The 21,404-nt window shown below is 37.4% G+C and overlaps 1 protein-coding gene across 1 annotated transcript in view; it reads right to left on the minus strand.

The window, feature by feature from the left end:
• Notch2 (notch receptor 2) overlaps positions 1–21,404 on the minus strand; it is a 153,026-nt gene that overhangs the window by 99,333 nt on the left and 32,289 nt on the right. The window contains exon 2 of the mRNA XM_046467112.2: positions 13,397–13,478. Coding sequence (XP_046323068.1) covers positions 13,397–13,478 — 82 coding nt within the window. The remainder of the gene's footprint in view (positions 1–13,396; positions 13,479–21,404) is intronic.

The raw sequence follows: 21,404 nt of genomic DNA on the forward strand, positions 1-21,404 counted from the left end.
CTACCAAAAAAGCATCTAAATTTTAGACAATAAAAATAGCAGACATTATGGAAGAAAATAATTATACTAATGCTTGTTTATGACAAAAATCACTCTTTTCCTTGAAAGAAATGGCTAAATTTTAGGGAGAGAAAATTGATCCTTGAGAATTTAAAAAAAAAAAACGGATCATAGATATTATAAGGATTTTTGTTCATCCAAAGGGTAAGGACCACAACAAGTAAACAAATATACTGGGGAAGGGGGATAATTAGGGGATAACATTTTAAGACTCCTTTAGGCAAGGAGCAGTAATGATGAAAAGTTGAGAAACACTCAAACAGCATATAGAAAATAACTCTTAGCCTAGACCTGCCACTCAAATACATATAAATATTGGTTGAATTGAATAGAAAAGCTCCCTGCAAACATTGACATTATTTTTTTAATCACATTTTCCTCAAAAACATGAAATCAGCCAACACACACACAGAGGCACATGTGTACACACACAATCTCTCCCATCCCCCGCAGTCTGGACCCATGGGTCCAGAAAATAAAGTGCTCCTCTACTTTGGATGATGCGGGTAGTGTTGTGTGAGCAGCTCAGCACATCCATGCCTATGCCTGGAAGCATGCACCAACAAGCACCAGCCCCACTATTGGGATTACACTTACTTTTTTCATCTAGATTAGAAGCTTTTTAATTATAGATGGACACAATACCTTTATTTTATTTGCTTATTTTCATGCAGTGCTGAGGATCAAACCCAGTGCCTCACACATGCCTGGCAAGTGTTCTATCACTGATGATCACTATCGTAATTATTAAAATCATCACCATTATACTGATCATCCTAAAAACTTTTCCATATAAAGGTTGACTTTTTCTGATGTTTACTGAAAATATCTGACCTTTATGGCAATGAAAATAGTTATTTGTCAAAGAAAAATGTAGTTGACATTTATTTGATTTATTACCACTCTAATTCATCAGGATCTCAGTTTAGGTCCTGGCCTTGGTCCAGCATAGATCATCTCAACTAAGAAAAGTGGCATCAACCAAAATCTGATACAGGAGGAATCAGATATGATTCACTGTTCTAATTTCAGCAACATCTGCTTCAAGAATATCATATGGATATTTCAAGAAAAGTTAACTGCAAAGAATAGTTCTTCGCATCTGTACCCACTGCCCTGGGAGGACATGAAACATTTCAAGTGGCTCTTGTGCTCTAAGGTGGGTTGACACACTATGGCCCTCAGGCTAAATTTGCTGCCACTTATTTTTGTATCATCAGCCAAGAAACTATAACTGGCTTTTACGTTTTTTAAAATATGACATTTTAAATGGGTATATTAAGTACCTATACAGGATCTTCAATTTGCCACTTAGTTAGCTAAAACACTACCTAGCACTTTTAAGTGCCTCCTGCTCTGAGGGCAGAACAGCATTATGGTGTATCTTCATATTTTTGTGTATGCAAAAAACATTCTCAAAGGATTTGCTTATTTATACCTCAAACTTTTCTGCTTACTAAAAATTACACCCATTCGAAAGTTGTGCTGCAATTGTGTACAATGAATCAAAATGCATTCTGCTGTCATATACCTAATTGAAATAAAGTTTTTTAAAAAATTTAAAAATTAGGCCATTTGAGAGCAGTTATCATGAACAATGTCTAATTTCAGAAAGGCAGTCCAATGGTCAAAGGATCATCATTGTCAATCATCAAATCTCTGCATCACTGAAACCAAAGATGAAGACTGGGGATGTGGTTCGTGGTAGAGTTCTTGCCTAGCATGCGTAAGACCATGGATTCAATCTCCAACACTTCAAAATTTAAAGTTAAAATTTAAAAACAAAGCCAAAGATGATAAAAAGAGAGGACATAGGGGGTAAAAAATGTGGTGCCCATATCTTATCATTACTATTTTCCTAAAGAGATAAGACCATGGCCTAAAGATTGGAGAAAATTGATTCTTGAAGGTCAAAAAAAATCTTAGATATTACAATGGTTTGTGGCCTTCCATAGCAGAGAAACTAAATATCAAACAAGCATACCAAACATACATACTCAAATTTACTCAAAGTAGAAATAAATGTACTCTGTGAATAAATGACATTTATCCCAAAACTAAAGGATGGACATAACAAGTACAACAGACACTGAAAGCTGCAATGGCCCAAGCTGGATCTGCTCTTCAACAAAGCTAAAACTCCAAATAAACCCCCAAGTCTAAACAAAAGACAGCACTAGAACAGAAACCACAATGCACACAGCAGCCCACATTAACTCTGGAGAGGCTCTTCACTCACTGAACCCGGCCAGGGAAAGACAACATTTCATGTCCCTACATATTCCTGCACCATTCTGCTCAAAAAACTCCTAGTAGCAGTCAAGATGTGTGCATGTGATTTATTTATTAACATACTTTTAAAATTTACATATACACATTTATCTGTTCTAGGCTCACATACACACTGTTAGTATATAACTATACACTTAATAATTATAAGCTTGGTTTTATCTGAATAAAAACATAGACAGCATGTACATTTTTTTCAATCTCCTATCTAAGACTTTAGGATGTTCCCAGGTCTCTTTGATAGAGTGGCTGCTTTTCCTCTGGACTAGTTCTGGTTTGCCACTAGCCTAACTTTGAACAAGTCACTTTCTCTCTCCAATCTTCAGTTTCCTTATGTGTTAGACATAAGATGCTAGACCAAATAATCTCCAACATTCACTTTATCTGTAAAATTGTCCATTTTGGTATGTTCCACAGCCCCTTGGAGTAGAGGATAGACTCCTTTAGAAGGAGCTCAAAAGAATTTTCACATTGTTTGCTTTCATGAAATTTTTAAAAATTAAAGTGTACAGGTTAACATGCTTAGTCTTCCAAACTATCTCACAAAAACCTTAAGTATTTGTTTGCTTTTGTATTTTGATTTTATGTCAATACATGTATTCACCAATATCAGTTCTTTCAGGTCTGGTCTAGGAATCGAAAGAAATAGGGCTCGATCTTCAGATTGTCTAATGGGGTCTGGAGAGACAGCTCTTAATCCAAGTCTATGGCCTAGTCTTATTACACTGTGTAATTCACTACAATTCACTTAACTGTATTAAGTCTCAGATTCCTCACATACGAAACAAGGGAAAGGTGCTCCCCAGAGTCCCTTCAACCTCCCAAGCATGTTGACCATCAAGATCCTGGCTTTCAAACTTCCTCAGCAATATCACCCAAGAATGTAAGGCTTCTGACTGCTGTCAGTACCTGAGAGTCAGTGGCATTTCCCTGGAGCAAGAAATGTGCCTGTGTCTCCCTTGTTTTACAGCCCTCACCACCTTCCCTAACAAGCACCTTCTAAGTGCACAGAACACAGGCCTATGTAAATGAACTACTGCACAGCTGGCCCCTCACAGGAAGCATGAGGAAAAAAGAAGCAAAGGAGAAGTAACAAATACACTTAAACAAGATAAGGGGACTGACTGAAAAGCAATCTACAGTCTGAAGGGACAAAAAGGCCTTCCTGTCTTCCCCAGAACAACTTGCTAATATGACAGCCTGTTTTCTTCAACAAAGAATAGTGGTAGACACTTCAGTCCTTACTGATAAATCACACATGGCTAAAAAGTGACACGTGTGTGTATGTGTGTGTGTGTGTGTGTGTGTGTGTAAGTCAACAGTCTGAGAAGTATTAACTGTAAACTCACAGGGAATGGACTTTCTAAGTAAATTCACATAGGACCTCTATGCAGATCTCATTTACACATTTATCCTCTCAACACAGCATAAAAGCCTCCCCAGTTCATGATGCTACCATAAATCCCCATAAAATTTAGGAAAAACTAGGTGATGCTCCGTAATTAGAGAGTGTTTCTTTAGAGACTAATTATGAACTCTAATAGTCAGTTTCAGCCTTTGCCTGGAAGGAAATGAGTCACCTTCTCATTAGTAATCAAGTTTGTCCATTTTTTAAGAGTGACCCAGAAATTCAAGGATATGAGTTTCAGCAATACGAGACAGAACATCAGACACCACAAACATTATACACAAATAGGACTAAGGCAGAAAAATTAAAGTCAAGGAGGCTCTTGAGGTACTTTTTAGGATGACTGAGGTTTCAGAAAGGACAAGCTGCCTGGTGAAATAAAATGTGTCTGGCTTACACAAGAACCAACATTTCAAAATCTTAAAGGGATGAGTGGTTAAATGACTTAAGGCACTGCCATGGTCTAGGCAGGAGAATTTAAACCACTATTAAATGTTTTCCACACAGAATAGGCAGTCCTGGTTTATTCTGGATAATTGAGGGTTTGGATATGTACTATATAATCAGAGGAAACAAGCAGTAAAGAACATGAGCTAATGTGGGGTAACCAAAGACTTGGCTAACAGATGCTTCCTTACTCTGGATCCCTAAAATGAACAGAATCTGACCAATATTCACTGGACAAAAGAGATCTGAGTTTGAGACCCTGAATTCTCAGCTAAGAAACTGAACCACGCAGCACTATGAAGACCAGCCCTGTTCTCTGTTTTTCTATCACTCCCTCTACCACAATCCATTCTTTTTCTTGCCCTAGAGATTCCTGAACTGTTTGCTTACAAAAGAGTGTTCACAAGCCTACCTGGCTGCTCTGTCTGGCAGCAGCACAAGAATCAACAGTCAAGGCCAAAAAGGTCTGGGGAAGGGAATGGTAATTGCTCCCAGCTGCCCTCTGTTCCGGTCCCCTGGTCCTCCCCTCACCCTTTTCTCCAGGCATTCCATCTCCAAACAAAGCTAACACATGCTAAAGAATGATTTTTCAAATAGCTTCCCTGTCACTGTGAAACCAGATTAATCCACACACTGGCTATTAAAACCTCACACAAATGGAAGCAGAGACAGAAAAGAGCCACCAAAACGTAGAAGTTTTGAAGTTCTATCACTGAAGAAGAAATAAAGAAACTGGTATTGACTACTCCAAGTACTAATAGTGCTTTCTAGTTTCTTCAGTAGCCCCACCCATCCTTTTTCTATCACTCCATCTCCTACAGCTCCAGTAATATTCCAAGATTTAGAATCTGAGTAGTGCACCAAAAATCCTTCGGTCCCATTGTAGTTGTTCCTCATGGGATGCTCAGTAGTTCTTGTTTTCCGTGCCACTTTAGGATGTTTAATCTTATACACATATGTATGTGTCCTCCCCCCAGCAAGACTTCAGAGGGCCGCCACTCTTCTCACACAAGAGAAACAGCGTGCACAGACACAAGCTCACGTGGCACAACTGTAGATAATTCAGTCACAGGCCTCGTGGTTTTTCTGTCTGTTCACAACACCCAGCACGGTGATCAGGCATAGTAGTCTGCTCAATAAATATCAGTGTGATGTAAACTAAACCTTTGTCTGAACAGTGAGAATTCTATGGTGCTTCAGAGTCCATCTAACCCTACAGCATTCAGGATTCAGGGTCACAGAGAGAGTAACTGCAGGAAACTGGCCTGAATCTACTCTAAATACCACTGTTCTACACAAACACCTAATCACACTATTTTCTCACTAATCTTCTCTTCATATTTATTTGGGGGGAAAAACTTGGACAAAATGCTCCAGTTCAATGTGTTCACGGAGTAATACCACCTGTCACTTAAATAACTTTCTTGTTCTTTACTTTCACTTTTCCTCTCCTAAAGCCCCTTTCATAACGATCAAATAGGAAACTACTTTGGTGAAGAACATTTTAAATCGAAGGTATTGCATTAATAATGATAATGGTACTAGTCTGAGAATCAGCAACCATTTTAGACATATGAGACTAAATGCTTAGTGATAGTTACTAATAGTGAATAAATAGGTTCTAGAAAATTTGGGGAAATCCGAGAAAAATTCCAATTTACCTGACATTAGTATGTAAGGCAAAAAAACAGGACAAATATGAAAACAGGATACATAATACTCACACATATACATACTCATACAGACACACACATATGACAGTGGAGGTAGGAGAGATACTAAACTTCATTCCTACCTACAAAATTCCTACTACTGGACATTGAGAAGAGGGCTTAATAAAAACCTCCATCATACCCACACATTTATGCTAGCTTAACAAATAAAGTCTACAAGGTTTTCATTTTTATTGTATTCTGATATCCCCTACTCCTTTGCTAGCACATATAGATAAAATTAAAATGAAGGACTTAATTAAGCTTCTCAAAATCCTGAAAGAGAAATATTTTTCCATTCTGCTTCCAAGAGAAGGGACAAAAAAAAAAAATTCCTACATGAAATGAATGGTGCTGACAAGCCACAATTGAACAATAAGAAGGAAACTTCACATAGGATTATTGTTAACCTGGAGACTGTGTTGAAAGAAGTCAAGCTAAACTCATATCTATTAATGCCAGGTTTACAGGCCAAAATTAATTGATTTAGCTTACTGGCAGTTACCCAGGATGGGGAAAAGGATCCAGGCAGAGCTTCAGAACTTCCTGCTACTTCTCTACTGAACACTGAAATACATGAAGGTTCCAATCTAAAGAACAAAGATGAGTTGAAAAGAGCATGGGAATTCTGTTGCTATGTGTGGATAAGAAGCTGTCGATCAAGATTCCCCTCTAAAGACCCCTCGGGGACACAATGTACGTGGAGGGATTTTTAAAGGACATCGTGTTAATAAGACTCACTTGGGAACACAACCGTTCTCAAGTCCTAAAGAAAAGGCCTCACAGGACATACACATGTACATTTGTAACTCACTAGCAAACTGAGATGCCATGTTTACCAACTTGTAACTTCTGTGCTGACAGGAACATATCAAGTTGTTGAATTTGTTCTGTCTTAATATCATAGCTGCATAAAATTGGTCTGGACTTGTTCACCCTTAATCAGGAAAAAAGGAGAAATTTCAAGTTTTTTAATTCAGTTTTCTCTACTGAAGAATACTTTCACAGACAATGTCCTCTATCTGCCCCTTCACTGCCTTCTTCTTTTCATCTTTAGTAACTGCACAGAGCTTTCCAATCAAAGGCCACTTCTCAGTAATAGAACTAGCCAAGCCTGGTCCAAGCACACTCATGCAACCACAAGTAGGTGCAAGGTCCCAGTGTTATATGAGTGAGTACTCAGGCCCAGTTAGTGCTACACTTTCTGCCCAAAATCAGAACTACACAAAGCAGAGTTTTTTAATCATATTAAAAAATATATCTTAAAAAAAAATCTTTCATATATTTTCAAATGTTTTAAAATTCCTTTTCAGACTATTTGAACTATTACTTTAATATGTAATTTGTTCCCATTTTATTGACAGGCAAACTAAGACTCAAAATGATAGCATATTTTCCCAGAGCACATCTCAGATCAGTAAAAAGACTTATCTCTTTTGGACATCGTTTTTGGGCAAACTATTTAACCTCTCTGAGCTTCCACATGTTCATTGGTAAAACAGAGATTTACACACTATGCCTCATAGAAAGACTAAAGTAGTACATTTAAAAAGCCTAACTGAGGATGGGTCCTGGCATATAATGAGTATTCAATAAATGTTAGCTGACATTATAGTCATTAACTTGCCAAAGATCTGACTGCTGGCAGGAATGAGGACTCAAACTCAAATCTACCTGGCATAAAATCCTATGTCCTCTGCTTGTCACCAGGTGCCTTAATCATTCACCCGTGCCAAAGGAACTACACTCAAGCCTGGGGCAAAAGAAGAAAATCAGTCATGCTGATCATCTCTTATTCAAAATTTTGGTGTTTTTTCACCATTTTTTTTGGTGGAAAAAAAAATGTTTTTTCATTCATTTTGATTTTTTGAACCACGACATTAAAATATTATTGATATTGATTACTGAGCTCTTTAACAGACCTCTAAATTTCGCACCTGAGGCAACTGTCTCCTCATCACCACCACCACCAACCATATATATATATATATATATATATATATATATATATATATATATATATATATGCCATAGTGTGTCAACCCACCTTAGAGAAATATTTTATATATATTTATTTATATACTTATTTATTTATTTACATAAAATATACACATATGTGTGTATATGTATGTGTAGGTATATACATATTTTTTTCTTTTTTATGCTAACTAGGGGTAAGCTAATGAAGGACCCAGGCTGGCAGGATCAGTGTCAGTAGAGAAGAAAGAGAAAGTGGTTTAACAGTTGATGCTCTCCCTGTGGATTTCTTTGATATGACACTGCTTGCTCGGCACTGAGTGTGATAACGAGAATCTGTTGAGAGGGGCAAACACTGAGTCAGCTATGACTTCTGAAAATGCCTTTCTGGGGAAGCACCTTCACCACCCAAATGTCAATGATGCATCCTCCAATGCATGCTGGGTTCTGAGAGCCCAGTGTCTCTACTCTCTACTACTATAGCTAAATTTGTCAAGAGGATAGCAAAGGCAATGGCTCCAGTTTTCTTGGATGGATTTAGGAGGCCCAGACTACCAACATTAATCCCTAATCCTGGCAAGGACTGTCAATGTTTAGTGTTTATTACAGACAGCAGATATTTAGATAAAATGTGATGCAAACTTGTATAACATTTCATATTTATAATGATGCACTTCAAAATGTCATTTTAGGTAGATAAAAAGTAGAGATTCTTGATGGCAAGCACCCATCCACAAAAGCTGGGTAACTCATGTGTCTCTTTATTGTTCCACAAACACTGTACTAAATACCTCCTAAGTGGTGTGTAGGAAATTCCAAAAGACCTCTTTATAATTTCAAATTTCATCATTAAAAATAACGGGAAAGTAACTCAAATCAAACTAACCTTCTTGCTCATAACAATTATAAACACTGGTCAAAACATTAATGACACCAGAGAGCAACCAAAAGTAGGCAGAAAATTGGATGGGTTGTGAGCTTAGGGGTGGGGTGCAAAAAAGAAGCAAACCACAGGAAATCCATATCCATGTAGCCTTCCTGTGAAGGTAACTTCCAGGTCCATGAAGCACAAGAGGGAGACAGACAGTGAAAGCAGACAATGAATGTTTTACTGGATGGGGAGCCAGAGGCATCTGGAGCTGTCAAAGCAGCTGAATTTGAAGAGAAGTCCTGGAAAAGACAACCATAGAAGAAGCAGCTCAAAGTATGCATAGAACTCTGTTCAAATCCTTTAACAATTCACTATGCAGAAGCAAATGGGATTCAGGAAACCAAGAGGAAGCAAGAAACTCAAGAGTGAAAAAGCAGGCAGAAGGCTCCTGGTTAGAGCCTTGCCAAATTAGTGAGCCTTGATAAACACTCCAGGGTTTAGTCAAGCCCTCACACTTTCCACAGAACTCTCTGAAGGGTCCTTAGAAATAAGGACCACATCTCAAGACTAAGCTTTCACCTGTTAGAAAGAGAAGCAAACCTATTCTCAAACTAAGCCTCCATCAGATCAAGGTTATCTCTCAGGAATGGAACTGCCTACTAAAACAAAATTCAACATTCTTTAGTAGAAAAACCTTTTAAATGCATCAACCACAATGTCCAGTCAATAATTAAAAACTAAAGCACACTCAAAGTAAAGAGCAACTGAACCCATAGTCAAGAGAAGAAGTTGATAGAAACATAGCCACAGACAACCCAGATGTTAAGGACTGACAAAAAAAAAATTTAAATAATAATTGATAAATGTTTTTATAATACACATTTTATAAACTGTATAATTCATAACCTCATCTACCCCCAGCATCTCAGCAAACTTGAGTTGCCCATGATTTTTAATCAAAATAGGATTTGGAATGGGTTATTTTTGAAAGCCTGGAGCAAACAACTTGAAAGTGATTAATGACATCCAAACTTAATTATATATTTACACCTCCCAGTAGGACAAGGGAGAGAATAAAATGCCTTCTCTCTGTGTAGTGAGAGGGCTTTATTAAAACCTGACAGCAACTATTTAGCAGCAATAATTGAGTTTTATGCAAGATTACACAGATTCCCCTTGTCTGGCATCACAATCTGATCACACACTGACAGGGTAGCTAAGTTTCTAACAGTGAGAAAAAACAGTAGAGCTTTGCATAAAACCAATCTTTAAAAGTACTTATCCTCATCTGTCAATGTGATATTATCAAGGGTTTCTGTAATTTCTATAAACAATCATTATGTTTTAGCTGAGTCAGTAACACAATGCCCTCTTCAGAGGTAGTCAGACATCTTCTGTTTTAAAAATCACTTTCTACCAATTCCCACCCTCCAAAAAAAGAATTTGGCTTCAACTTTATTTTCTTAATCCACTGAGCAATCTCATGAATAAAAATATAATCACATACCCTGCATGCCTGATATAATTTTCATAAACTTTCTAAATATTTTAATATTTATTTACTATTTTGTGAAAATATTTACTGAACAAGCCGGCTTACCTTCTTTCCCCTGGGAAGGAAAGAAAAGAAAGAAAAAGCAAGGTTGATTAAGATATATTGAAAAGTATACCAAGTACACATTACTTTTGCTTAAGACTCTGTGAAGGAATCACCAACTCAGCCTCTGTGGTGAGTTCTTGCTTTCCCTATGAGTACAGATGGTGACCTTGCCACTCCTGAAAAGGCTAATCTTACCTTTTCTGAAGTAAACACTCTTTTTACAAGTTCGGTTCTTCATATTGATTTCTCAGATGAGAAGGATGGCTTTGCCAATTTTTTTTTTTTCTTATTCTCCCTTTCTCAATCAAGGACCTTGTTTCCCTCAGAGCAGGACTGGAAGATACCAGAGGGACTGACTGACCCATCCAGAACTTTATATCCATAAATATTCCATTCTATCAACAATTAACACAGGCCCAGTGACAGAATTTAGGTAGCTCTATTTTTGTTAGCCACAAAGGAAGTTCCCTGCTTCCGAGTAGTGTTTCTCACAGAAAATGTATTGAACATCTTTTACTTCAAGAAACACATTGTTGGGACTGGGGTTGTGGCTCAGTGGTAGAGTGTGTGAGGCACTAGGTTCAATCAGCACCGCATATATATAACTAAAATAAAGGTCCATCGACAACTAAAAAATATTTAAAAGAAAGAAACACGTTGTTGAGCAATAGCAAATACCAGGTACCTTGCCTCTCTAATCATGCTTACAAAGTCTGAGACTAGAACTCACATACCTGCTTCCTCACAAAAGTGACCCTTACTGTCCTCTCCAGGTAAGTGCTCAGAGCTTTCTCCCCTAGAAATCTTCTCTCCCCATGGCAGACCATAATCTATAGACCAACATTAAGAACCTATGTAAGGGCTGGGGTTGTAGCTCAGTGATAGAGCACTTGCCTAGCATGTGTGAGGCACTGAGATCCTTAGCACCCCATAAAAATAAATTTAAAAAATAAAGATATTGTGTTCATCTACAACTAAAAAATATTTTAAAAAAAGAACCTATGTGAAATTCTCCCCACATAAATCACCACATCAAATTATATCCAAATAACTTGGCTCTCTGTATGGTACTACCATTCCGGATGCTACCTAAAGCAAATAAAATAAATAAAAGGAGAGAACCTGTATCTTTTTTTTTTCTTAATGTCTATTTTTAGTTATAGGCGGACACTTTTTTTTTTTTTTGTGCTGGGGATTGATCCCAGGGCCTTGTACATGCAAGGCAAGCACTCTACCAACTGAGCTATATTTTTATGTGGTGCTGAGGACCAAACCCAGTGCCTCACACATGGTAGGCAAGCGCTCTATGTCTAAGCCACAACCCCAGCCCCCAGTATCTAATTTTTGAAAACAGTTAAGAGGCATATAAACTGAAGAGCTTTTAGTTCAGGAAGCACACTGTTAAGCAATAGCTACATGGCCGGTCCTGTGTAAGTTATTAACCATGAAATATGCCTAAGATCAGGACCTCATAATCTAGTGAGAAAAAAAGACATATCAACAAGTAATCACAATGTAATGGGTTAACTGCACAAGACAACTGAATAACAGAATTGAAAAACAAAGCAAGCAAGCAACTAAGGCACCAGATGCCTCTAAGAGACTAAACAAGATTTCAGTGACCAATTCTAAGGTATTAAGTTCCCTCCCTTATTATCTCCAGTTGTAGTTCCATTCTTAGAGGAGAATACACCACATGTTTTCTTTGTCCAGCTAGAAAAACCAAGTGAGCAGTCCATAATCAGTTACATAAAATCTTTCATTTCCAATGTTATCTTTATTTCAATCCAAACAAACTATTGTTAAGCTTTACTGTCATCACAGCTTAAAATATTTTCACTTTGTTAAAGAAAACTGTTTCTGACTTGGGAAAAAATAAATAAATGTGACATTAAAAAAGTTAGATCCTGGTGTCAGAATGGACTCAATTGGCAAAAAATTTACAATCATATGAAGAAAACGAAGACAAATATTATCAAATCTTATTTTTCCAACATTTTCCCTGAAATAAATAGAATGATACTTTATTATCAAAACTTTTCAGTTAAGGTTAAAAAAAAAGATCTATAAAAAATATAAAGAAGCTGTTTATGAAATTATCTCACAGCTTTCCTCAAACAAGAAGTCTGGCGAATTGTAATGCATTCCACTGTTGTCGTGAAAGAAGGAAGGAAGGAAGGAAGGAAGGAAGGAAGGAAGGAAGGAAGGAAGGAAGTCTGGCGAGACTACAAGGCTGCAGAAAAAGAAAAGAAATGCTCTTGAGTCAAAAACTAGATGGCACAGCCTACCCTATCCCTCCTCCTTCCTCAACACTGATTTAACCCCATAGGATGCCCACTCACAGCCCTGCCCCAATCTTACACATGCATATACTGGGCTAATGAAGGGTCACAGCATACACATCTTATACATCTTCCTCCTTCACAGTCTCACTTTCAGAACTGGATTTTTTTATACCGGGAGGAAAATTTCATATGATTATAATATTACACTGGGCAGAATTAAAGTTACTATCTATTTAGAGTTTATCTTAAAAATAAGATCATAGATGAGAAGAGATTCTAAGGCTATGTTTTAAACTGAAAAATATAAGAGAACACACTCAATATGTATTAGTTAGCCACTCACTAAAAATTCCTTTTATTTTTTAATTTTTTATTAATGCATATTAATTACATAGAACAATGGGTTTCGTTGTGACATATCTATACATTCATAAACATATTTTTATCATTTCACGCCTCATTTTCCCCTTCTTCTTCCCTGCCTCTCCACCTGATCCCCTTTCTTTTCTCTAATAGTCTCCATTCTATGAAGTCTTTTTTCATAAGGAAAAATATAATGGTAAGATAGCAAAAAATTCTTATTGACCATTTATCTTACATCCACATCCTTCTGTATTCATCACCCACTAAAACTATCAGCAAAGTCTAAAAGCCAATAACATTTCATAGAAATATTAAAAATAAAAAACCAAATATTGTCCAGTATCCTACAGTATAAAAAGAAAATATGTGAAGAGAAAAACTTACTTGCAGTAGCCAGTGCCATTGTGATAAGTAACACAAATTCCTTCATTAACACAGGGCTCATAGCCATCTCGACACTGCAATGCTGAAAACAAGAAACATACATATATTAGAAAGTAGTCACTAATCATAACCCTCAACACCAAATGAGATCCTCATCAACATTGATCCCCACATCTAATCTGATCTGGGTTTCCCCTCAAGTTTTAATCAGTTTATCTTTTAGCTTCTAGATTCATAAAGGCAGAAAAATTCATTCCACAAGTGTCTTCCCACATGAACTACTTTTGTGGTCTTATATGCTTTTATTTCTCTGTGTTTCTATATCCCTGGCTGTTAGATCTCTCTCCCAGAGATAGACAGTAAAACACTTTAAGCTATAACATCCATGGCATGTCATAACCATCTTGAGATTTGGATACTTCAGATCGAGTAATATAAGAATTTATAAATGAATGTTTAGAAGACCTAGGTAGATACTAGGTCACCATATTAGGAGTTACTTAGCCTTCAGCTGAAAGTTTAAAACACTTCACACAAAAAAAATCAGAAACATCAATAATATCCATTCAACAAACAGAAATTGAAAGCCTAGTGTACACTCTCCTAGGACCCAGGGGAAAAAAAGGAGAAATTTTTGAATATATATTAATGAATAAAACATAATCTCTAATTATAAGGGCTTACAAAAAGGGAGTAAATCATGAATAGAGATTGTAGAGGAAGGGAGAACAGAAGTTAACAAAATGAGGACTGCAAATTGATGCATCTACTCTGGAAAGCAGTATGGAGATTCCTAGAAAACTTGGAATGGAACCACTATTGGACCCAGTCATCCCACTTCTCGGTATACGTCCAAAGGACTTAAAATCAACATACTACTGTGACACAGCCACATCAATGTTTATAGTAGCTCAATTCACAATAGCAAAGCTCTGGAACGAACCTAGGTGCCCTTCAACAGATGAATGGATAAAGAAAAAGTGGTGTGTGTGTGTGTGTGTGTGTGTGTATATATACACACACACATACATACACACATACACAATGGAATATTATTCATCCATAAAAAGAAATGAAATTATGGTATTTGCTGGTAAATGGATGAAACTGGAGACTATCATGCTAAGTGAAATAAGCCAATTCAAAAAAAAAAAAAAAAGCCAAATGATGTATGGATCTGATGTGTAAATGCTAACACATAATAAGGAGTGGGGAGAAGAATAGAAGAAGTGCATTGGATTAGACAAAGGGGAATGAAGGGAAGGGAGTGGGGATGAGAACAGGAAGGCAGTAGAATGAATTGGACATAACTTTCCTATGTTCATACATGAATAAATGACCAATGTAACTCCACATCATGTACAACCACAAGAATGGGAAGTTATACTCCATGTATCCATAATATGTCAAAATACACTCTACTATCTTACAAAAAAAAGTACATGTATAATGGCATAAATTGACGTAAACATACTTTATATACATAGATACGAAAAATTGTGCTCTATATGTGTAATAAGGATTGTAATGCATTCCACTGTTGTCATGTATTTTAAAAATAATAAAAATAATAATAAAATAAAATAAATCAGACTACTCAGAAAAGAAAGTGCACTAGTAGAAACTTTCACTGATTTCAGCCAGGAAAGTCCATCCCAGTCTGCCATGCACTTGTCGGAAACTTACAGTTTCTTAATTGTTTTAGCTTTAAGAGTCAGAATTTTCACTACCAAAATGCATATCATTAATCCTAAAGACAATTAGACAGGAAAGACAGAAAGAAACTTAGTCTAACAATTGAAATCAAAGTTCAAAAACTCCATTCTTGTAGACCATGAAGATGTCCATCTCCTAAGATGTACATACACAAATACTTGAAAGCAAAACTGGGAAGTCCCCACATTTGAGTTTCTCTAGCCACAACATTCTATATATAAACTGTGCAGTATCAGAGACTATAGGCTTGCCCGTCCCAACAGCAAAATCAACTTCTTTTCCCAGAGAGCCTAGGTACAAGCTGGATGTCAGAGCGAGTCCTCTGACATACTACATAAGGACCCTTCATTAGCCCAGTACTGCACCAAGAAGTGGAATAATCTGAGAACATGTTTACAGAAATCTTATCTCATCCTCTAAAATAATGCTGTTTATAAAACAGTAATGAAAATGATAGTAGCAAACACAATGTAGCACTTACTAAATACCAATTACTATCCTAATGTACATACATTAATTCTATCCTCACAACAACTATAAAAAGTTGTTAATTTAACTTTATGTATTCCACACAGGGCACCTGACTTGATTACTATTACACTAATGAACCTAAGGAGTCTGGATCTAGAAACTGTGCTCTTTACTACTCTGCTTCCCACTGCCTGACACTGGTCCTCACAGGAGGGGCAGGGTAGGCATTATCACACCCATTTACCAGAAAGTGAAGGCCAGGGACATTAAGAAGTCCCCTCATAGACATCACCCCACTAGCTGATGGCAGTGCTGAGCCTAAGACCCATGTCTCTTCCTAAGTCCCAAAACCATTTCAATAACAGCTGCTGGGATCACATAAGCAGTCACTGGGCCGTGGGCGGAACAGGCAGATTCAGAAAGAGGGTCATCTTCTTGCCCATGTCCCACTTCCCTGTAAGGCTCAAGTGCTCCCTCTTCCCACACTGATAAGCCCAATGCAAGAACTATAATTAAAACAGTTAATGTCAGGTTATTTCCTCCATACCAAAGTTCTCAAACTGATTTTTTTATTCTCTTTAGACACTTTTATTAGTTTCAGTGAGAACTTCCTGGCTTTTCTCTATTTGCCCTTCTCCTTTAAATAAAAAGGAAAACTCTCAGTAGGAAAGGAAAAGTCCTGCAGGCACAAAACAAGGTGCTGGTTCCTGTGTGGATCCCCATGCAGTGGAGGGAGGCAGGAGACCTAAATTCCTGCCTCAACTATACCTTCCTACGCCATTGCAAGCAAGGCACAATCTCAAAGGGCTCAATTCCCTATAGGTAAACCAATCTGGAGGTGGACTAAATGCCCCTGAAGGTCCCTGTGATCCAACAATGACTCTCCTGTGTTAAAAGAACATAAACAACATGCCCCATACTTGGAGAAACCTATCCAGGACCCAGCCATCCATGACTCAGAAAACTGTGGTTGGGGGGGAGGTGGGGGGGAATCACAGCCTGTTCCTATTAAGTGTCCTGGCAAATCATTATAGTTGTGACAGGTTCAGAGAAATACAAACAACCCAAAGTCAATATGTGGCAATCAACCTAGCAAATAACTTTATAGCCTAGCCTTAGTGAACCAATCCAATTCGTGACTGAAAAGGAGGCGGGCTTACAAGGCTAATAATTAATGCTGTTTGACTGATTTGTGGGATCATGCTACTTTGAACCTTTAACATTTATTATACCACGGTCCTCAAACTCTAGTATGCATCAGAATCACCTGAAGGGCTTGTTAAAACACAGTGCCAGACCCAACCCCCACAGTTTCTGATTGAGTAGGTCTAGAGGGCGCCTCAGAATCTACATGCCTAACAAGATCCCAGGAGATGCTAATAATCCAGGTCTGAGGAACCACATGCTAAGAATACAGACACTGAGAAGATGTGTCTCCTAAAACCATACAATCCTCCACAGGTCTTAAAAGATCTAGATATACTGTCTGAATAATAAAAATAAAAATAAAGTAAAATTTGAGACTCATAACTTTTCCTGGGGCTCTTTCTAAATGAATACTGTAATTATTTGCAGAAGTGAAAACTTTGATAATCCAAAATGATGAAGATGAGACTGGGAAAGATCTCATCTCAAACTTTAATTTTCTTTTTTCCAACATACATTTAATTTTAACAATGAAACTGAAGGCATCTTAATATTTGTAAAATGAAAACAAAATACTAAATCAAATCACAGAGAACAGATGCTTAGGCTGATGCTTCAATGGTTTCAAGACAGAAGCCACTCAGAGTGTTTTCCCCGAATTTTCTTCTTACATCACACACAGTAGACACTTAATAAATATTAGCTGAAAGAATTAAACAGACACTTCTTAAAAAACACAAATGGCTGGGGATGTGGCTCAAGTGGTAGCGTGCTGGCCTGGCATGCGTGCGGCCCGGGTTCGATCCTCAGCATCACATACAAACAAAGATGTTGTGTCCGCCGAAAACTGAAAAATAAATATTAAAAATTCTCTCTCTCTCTCTCTCTCTCTCTCTAAAAAACCACAAATGGTCAACATATATTATGGAAAAATGTTCAACATCTCTAGCGATTAGGTAAAGGCAAATCAAAACTGCATTGAGAATTTACCTCACTCCAGTCAGAATGGCAATTATACAAATAGGGACTGGGGCTGTAGCTCAGTGGCAGAGTGCTTGCCTAACATGCATGAGACACTAGGTTCAATCCTCAGCACTACATAAAAAACAACAAATAAAATAAAGGCATTCTGTCCATCTACAACTTCAAAAAAAATTTTTTTTAAAGAATACAAATAATAAATATTGATGAGGATGCGGGGGGAAAAAGGTACACTCATACATTGTTGGTGGGAATACAAATTAACAACCAATGGAAAGCAGTATAGAGATTCTTTAAAAAAACTAGGAATGGAACCACCATTTGGCCCTGTTACCCCACTCCTCAGTATATATTCAAAGGATCTAAAATCAGCATTCTACAGTGATATAGCCACATCAATATTTACAGCAGCACAATTCACAATAGCTAAGCAACGGAGACAACCTAGGCGGCCTCCTCAGGTTGAGGAGAAGGAAGAAGGGACAGAAAAAGGGAAGAATAATGGCATGAATCTGACTGAACTTTTGTATGTGCATACATGGATGTGGCATAGTGCATTCCACATTGGGTGTATCCACAGGGGACACTAGCTTATTTTTTAAAAATAAATCAACTGTACATGGATTGAAGAGGATAATGGAGTGGAGAGACAGGGAGCAGGTTGTATTCCATGACAGTATGTCAGAGTGTATCCTGGTGTTGTATATAACTAAAAATAATTGTTAAAAATTTAAATAAAAAAAAAAAAATACTGGCTGAGTGAGATCAATCTTACTGTATCTGTGTGTGCTTGTGCATGCTCCTCCCCAACTCAAAAAAATAAACAAACAAACAAGAAAACAGAAGTAGTGGATTTCAATGTCATTGCTCTATCACTTGGCAAAGTAACACAAAATCTAGAGGCCAATTTCCAATTTGAACATTTTTCAACATAGTGTGCTTCCAGACTAGCACACTAGTTCACAACACACAGAGCATCTGCTATGAGCAAGTGTGTGCCCTGATTTCAGGAATACCATGGCTAACAGATCTCCCTCGTGATCCTTATTTGTTTTGGGGGGAAAAAAAATGGATAACAAATAAAAAACTACATAAAGCCATTTCAGACAGTGATATATCCTGTTAAAAACAAAACCCAGCAATGGGATACAAAGCAGTCATGAAGGCTGAGGGAGTTGGGGTATACTTTCTAAAGTGTGCAGAAAAGGCCTGCCTGAGGAGGTATCCTTTGGGCTGAGAGTGAAGTGGACAAAAGTCATGAAGATAGGAGGAAGATCACTCCAAGAAGAGGAAGGACAGGTGGAAAGCCCTTAGGTGGTATTGAGACTGGCATTCCAGGCCTGCACAGCCAGAAGTTACTAAACAAAAGGATAGAAAAAGAAGACAAGCAAGGGAGGAAGGCAAGGGTTAGAACTTGGATGGATGTGGTCAGAGTTGCAGCTTCTACTCTCAGTGGGAGGTTAAACTCTTAGGTTGTGTTAAGCAAGGGAACTTACAAGGAAAATGGCATAATTTAACATAGGATATTATATCAATAAACGGAATAAATCCTTCCCAACTGCCATCACTAGCAGTCTAATAAAAGACATACAAATTGCCACAAACAAGACAAAACAGAACTCATTCTTCTTCTTTTAAAAAGGTATAGTGGTCAGGCGCAGTGGCACACACCTCTAATCCCAGAGCCTCAGGAGGCTAAGGCAAAAGACTGCGAGTTCAAAGACAGCCTCAGCAACTTGGCAAGGCCCTAAGCAATTCAGTGAGACCCTGCCTCTAAATGAAATATAAAAAAGGACTAGGTATGTGGCTCAATGTTTGTGTACCCCTGTGTTCAATCCCCAGTACCAAAAAAAAAAAAAAAATTATAGCATTGCAGGAATAAAGAGAAGTGATTGACTAAGATTGACTAAAGGTAAAACAAACACTACATAAGCAAAAATGTTGTTCATCTTTAATAAAAAGAATTCCACTAATATTTGTTGAAGAACTACTATGAGCATGGCCCTTTATTAGGCAATGCATGGAAATCAAACATGAATAAAACAATCCCTGGTCATATGGTCCTTACAATGTAATGGTGGGAAGTTAGAGGAGTAGGGGCTGAGCAGCTATGACCCAAATAAATGTAAGAAAAATATGAATGAAATAAAAACTGCTCTTATTACTACTAATATCCATCTCAGAATCACCCACAAAGAGCCTTTAAGAAACAACACAAACTCTTGCTGTTTAACAAAAATCTTAACTCAATCCAGACAAGCATCTAGTGTGTTTATTCAAGCCTATCAGACTCAACTATATACAAATACTGCAAACAACAAAATAAGCTGTCATTGATTTTTACCAGTTCCAGTGCCTCAGGAATTTATCTCTTTTAGGGATAGGCTAGAAGTGTCCAAACTCCACAAAATCCTCCTCCTTGATATTCCCTAGGTTTTCCGGTACCATGCCAGCTACATATCACTGGCTTAAAAGACTCCCTTTGTTTTAGGAATCTCTAACATGAGATTCTGGTACGGAAGACAGTGTAATCTAAGCAACCTTCAATGTGTTTCACTTGTTGCACTGACATGTAATAGTTTTAAATTGGTATTACTTGTTGCTTTGTAGCCTCTTCAAATAAGCTTCTGTTGTCTATCTCACATGATTCTCTGTTGCATATCCACAGCTCACTCAGAAGACGTGAATGGTTGGGGTTCCTAAAATATGTGAAGAAGAATTATACAGGGTCCCCCCTCCCCCCGCAACGTTTATGCAAATTTCAAGTAGCAGTATTTGAGAGAAGAAGTCTGAGTTTACTCCTAGGACTTGGCGGTGTTTGGCTGCTATTGCTTCTGGCACATGGCCTCTGGAAAAGGCACAGTAAAAATGAACACAGCAAAGTTTTCTAAAATGACTATGTGTATTATTACCAAAAATAGGAGAACTGAGGGCAGACAAGGAGACACTGGGGATTTGCAATAATTCTCACAGCACCCTGCAATTTCAAACAACAAAGCTTTTACTAAATTTTTTCATTCCATTTTTTTGGGATCAAGCCATTAAAAAACAAAAAAAGCAAGAAAGAAAAGAAAATAGTACAAACAAACAGAATAAGTGTGGAAGCTTCAAATCCCAAGTGGTACATTTAAATAAAAATGAAGTGGAGAAACATCTGTCTTCCTCCTTTAAATTAGTCTTGATTAAAAGGGAAAAAAAAAAAAAAAAAAACCCTGCAATGAGAGACACCAATTTTATTTTTCTTACAGTATGAGACAACACAAACTCTAGTGTGAAACAACACAAACTCTTGCTCTTCACAGATATCATCTATCAGAAAACGTATTTCCTACCTGAAAGAAACCAACACCAGATCCATAGATTAAGGGTCAGGCTACCCACATTTCACAGCAAAACAGTATTGCTTTTCAAATCTGGAAATATGCCTTGATTTAGGGATATGTAATCAATATAAATTGAACTTACAAGACAGAGTATATTTAGCATGACTAGTAGAATTTTCATTTTATAAAAGAATTCATTCCAGAATGAGGTTGATTGTATTATGTGATGTGCATGTAAGAATACAACCTAGGGCTGGGGATGTGGCTCAAGCGGTAGCGAGCTCGCCTGGCATGCGCAGGGTGCTTGGGTTCGATCCTCAGCACCACATAAAAATAAAATAAAGATGTTGTAAAATAAATAAATAAATAAA

This window comes from Marmota monax, unplaced genomic scaffold, assembly GCF_021218885.2.
Source record: "Marmota monax isolate L192 unplaced genomic scaffold, Marmota_monax_Labrador192_F-V1.1 WCK01_AAM20220418_F8-fsc00181, whole genome shotgun sequence".
In the NCBI taxonomy this organism is placed as follows: Eukaryota; Metazoa; Chordata; class Mammalia; order Rodentia; family Sciuridae; genus Marmota; species Marmota monax.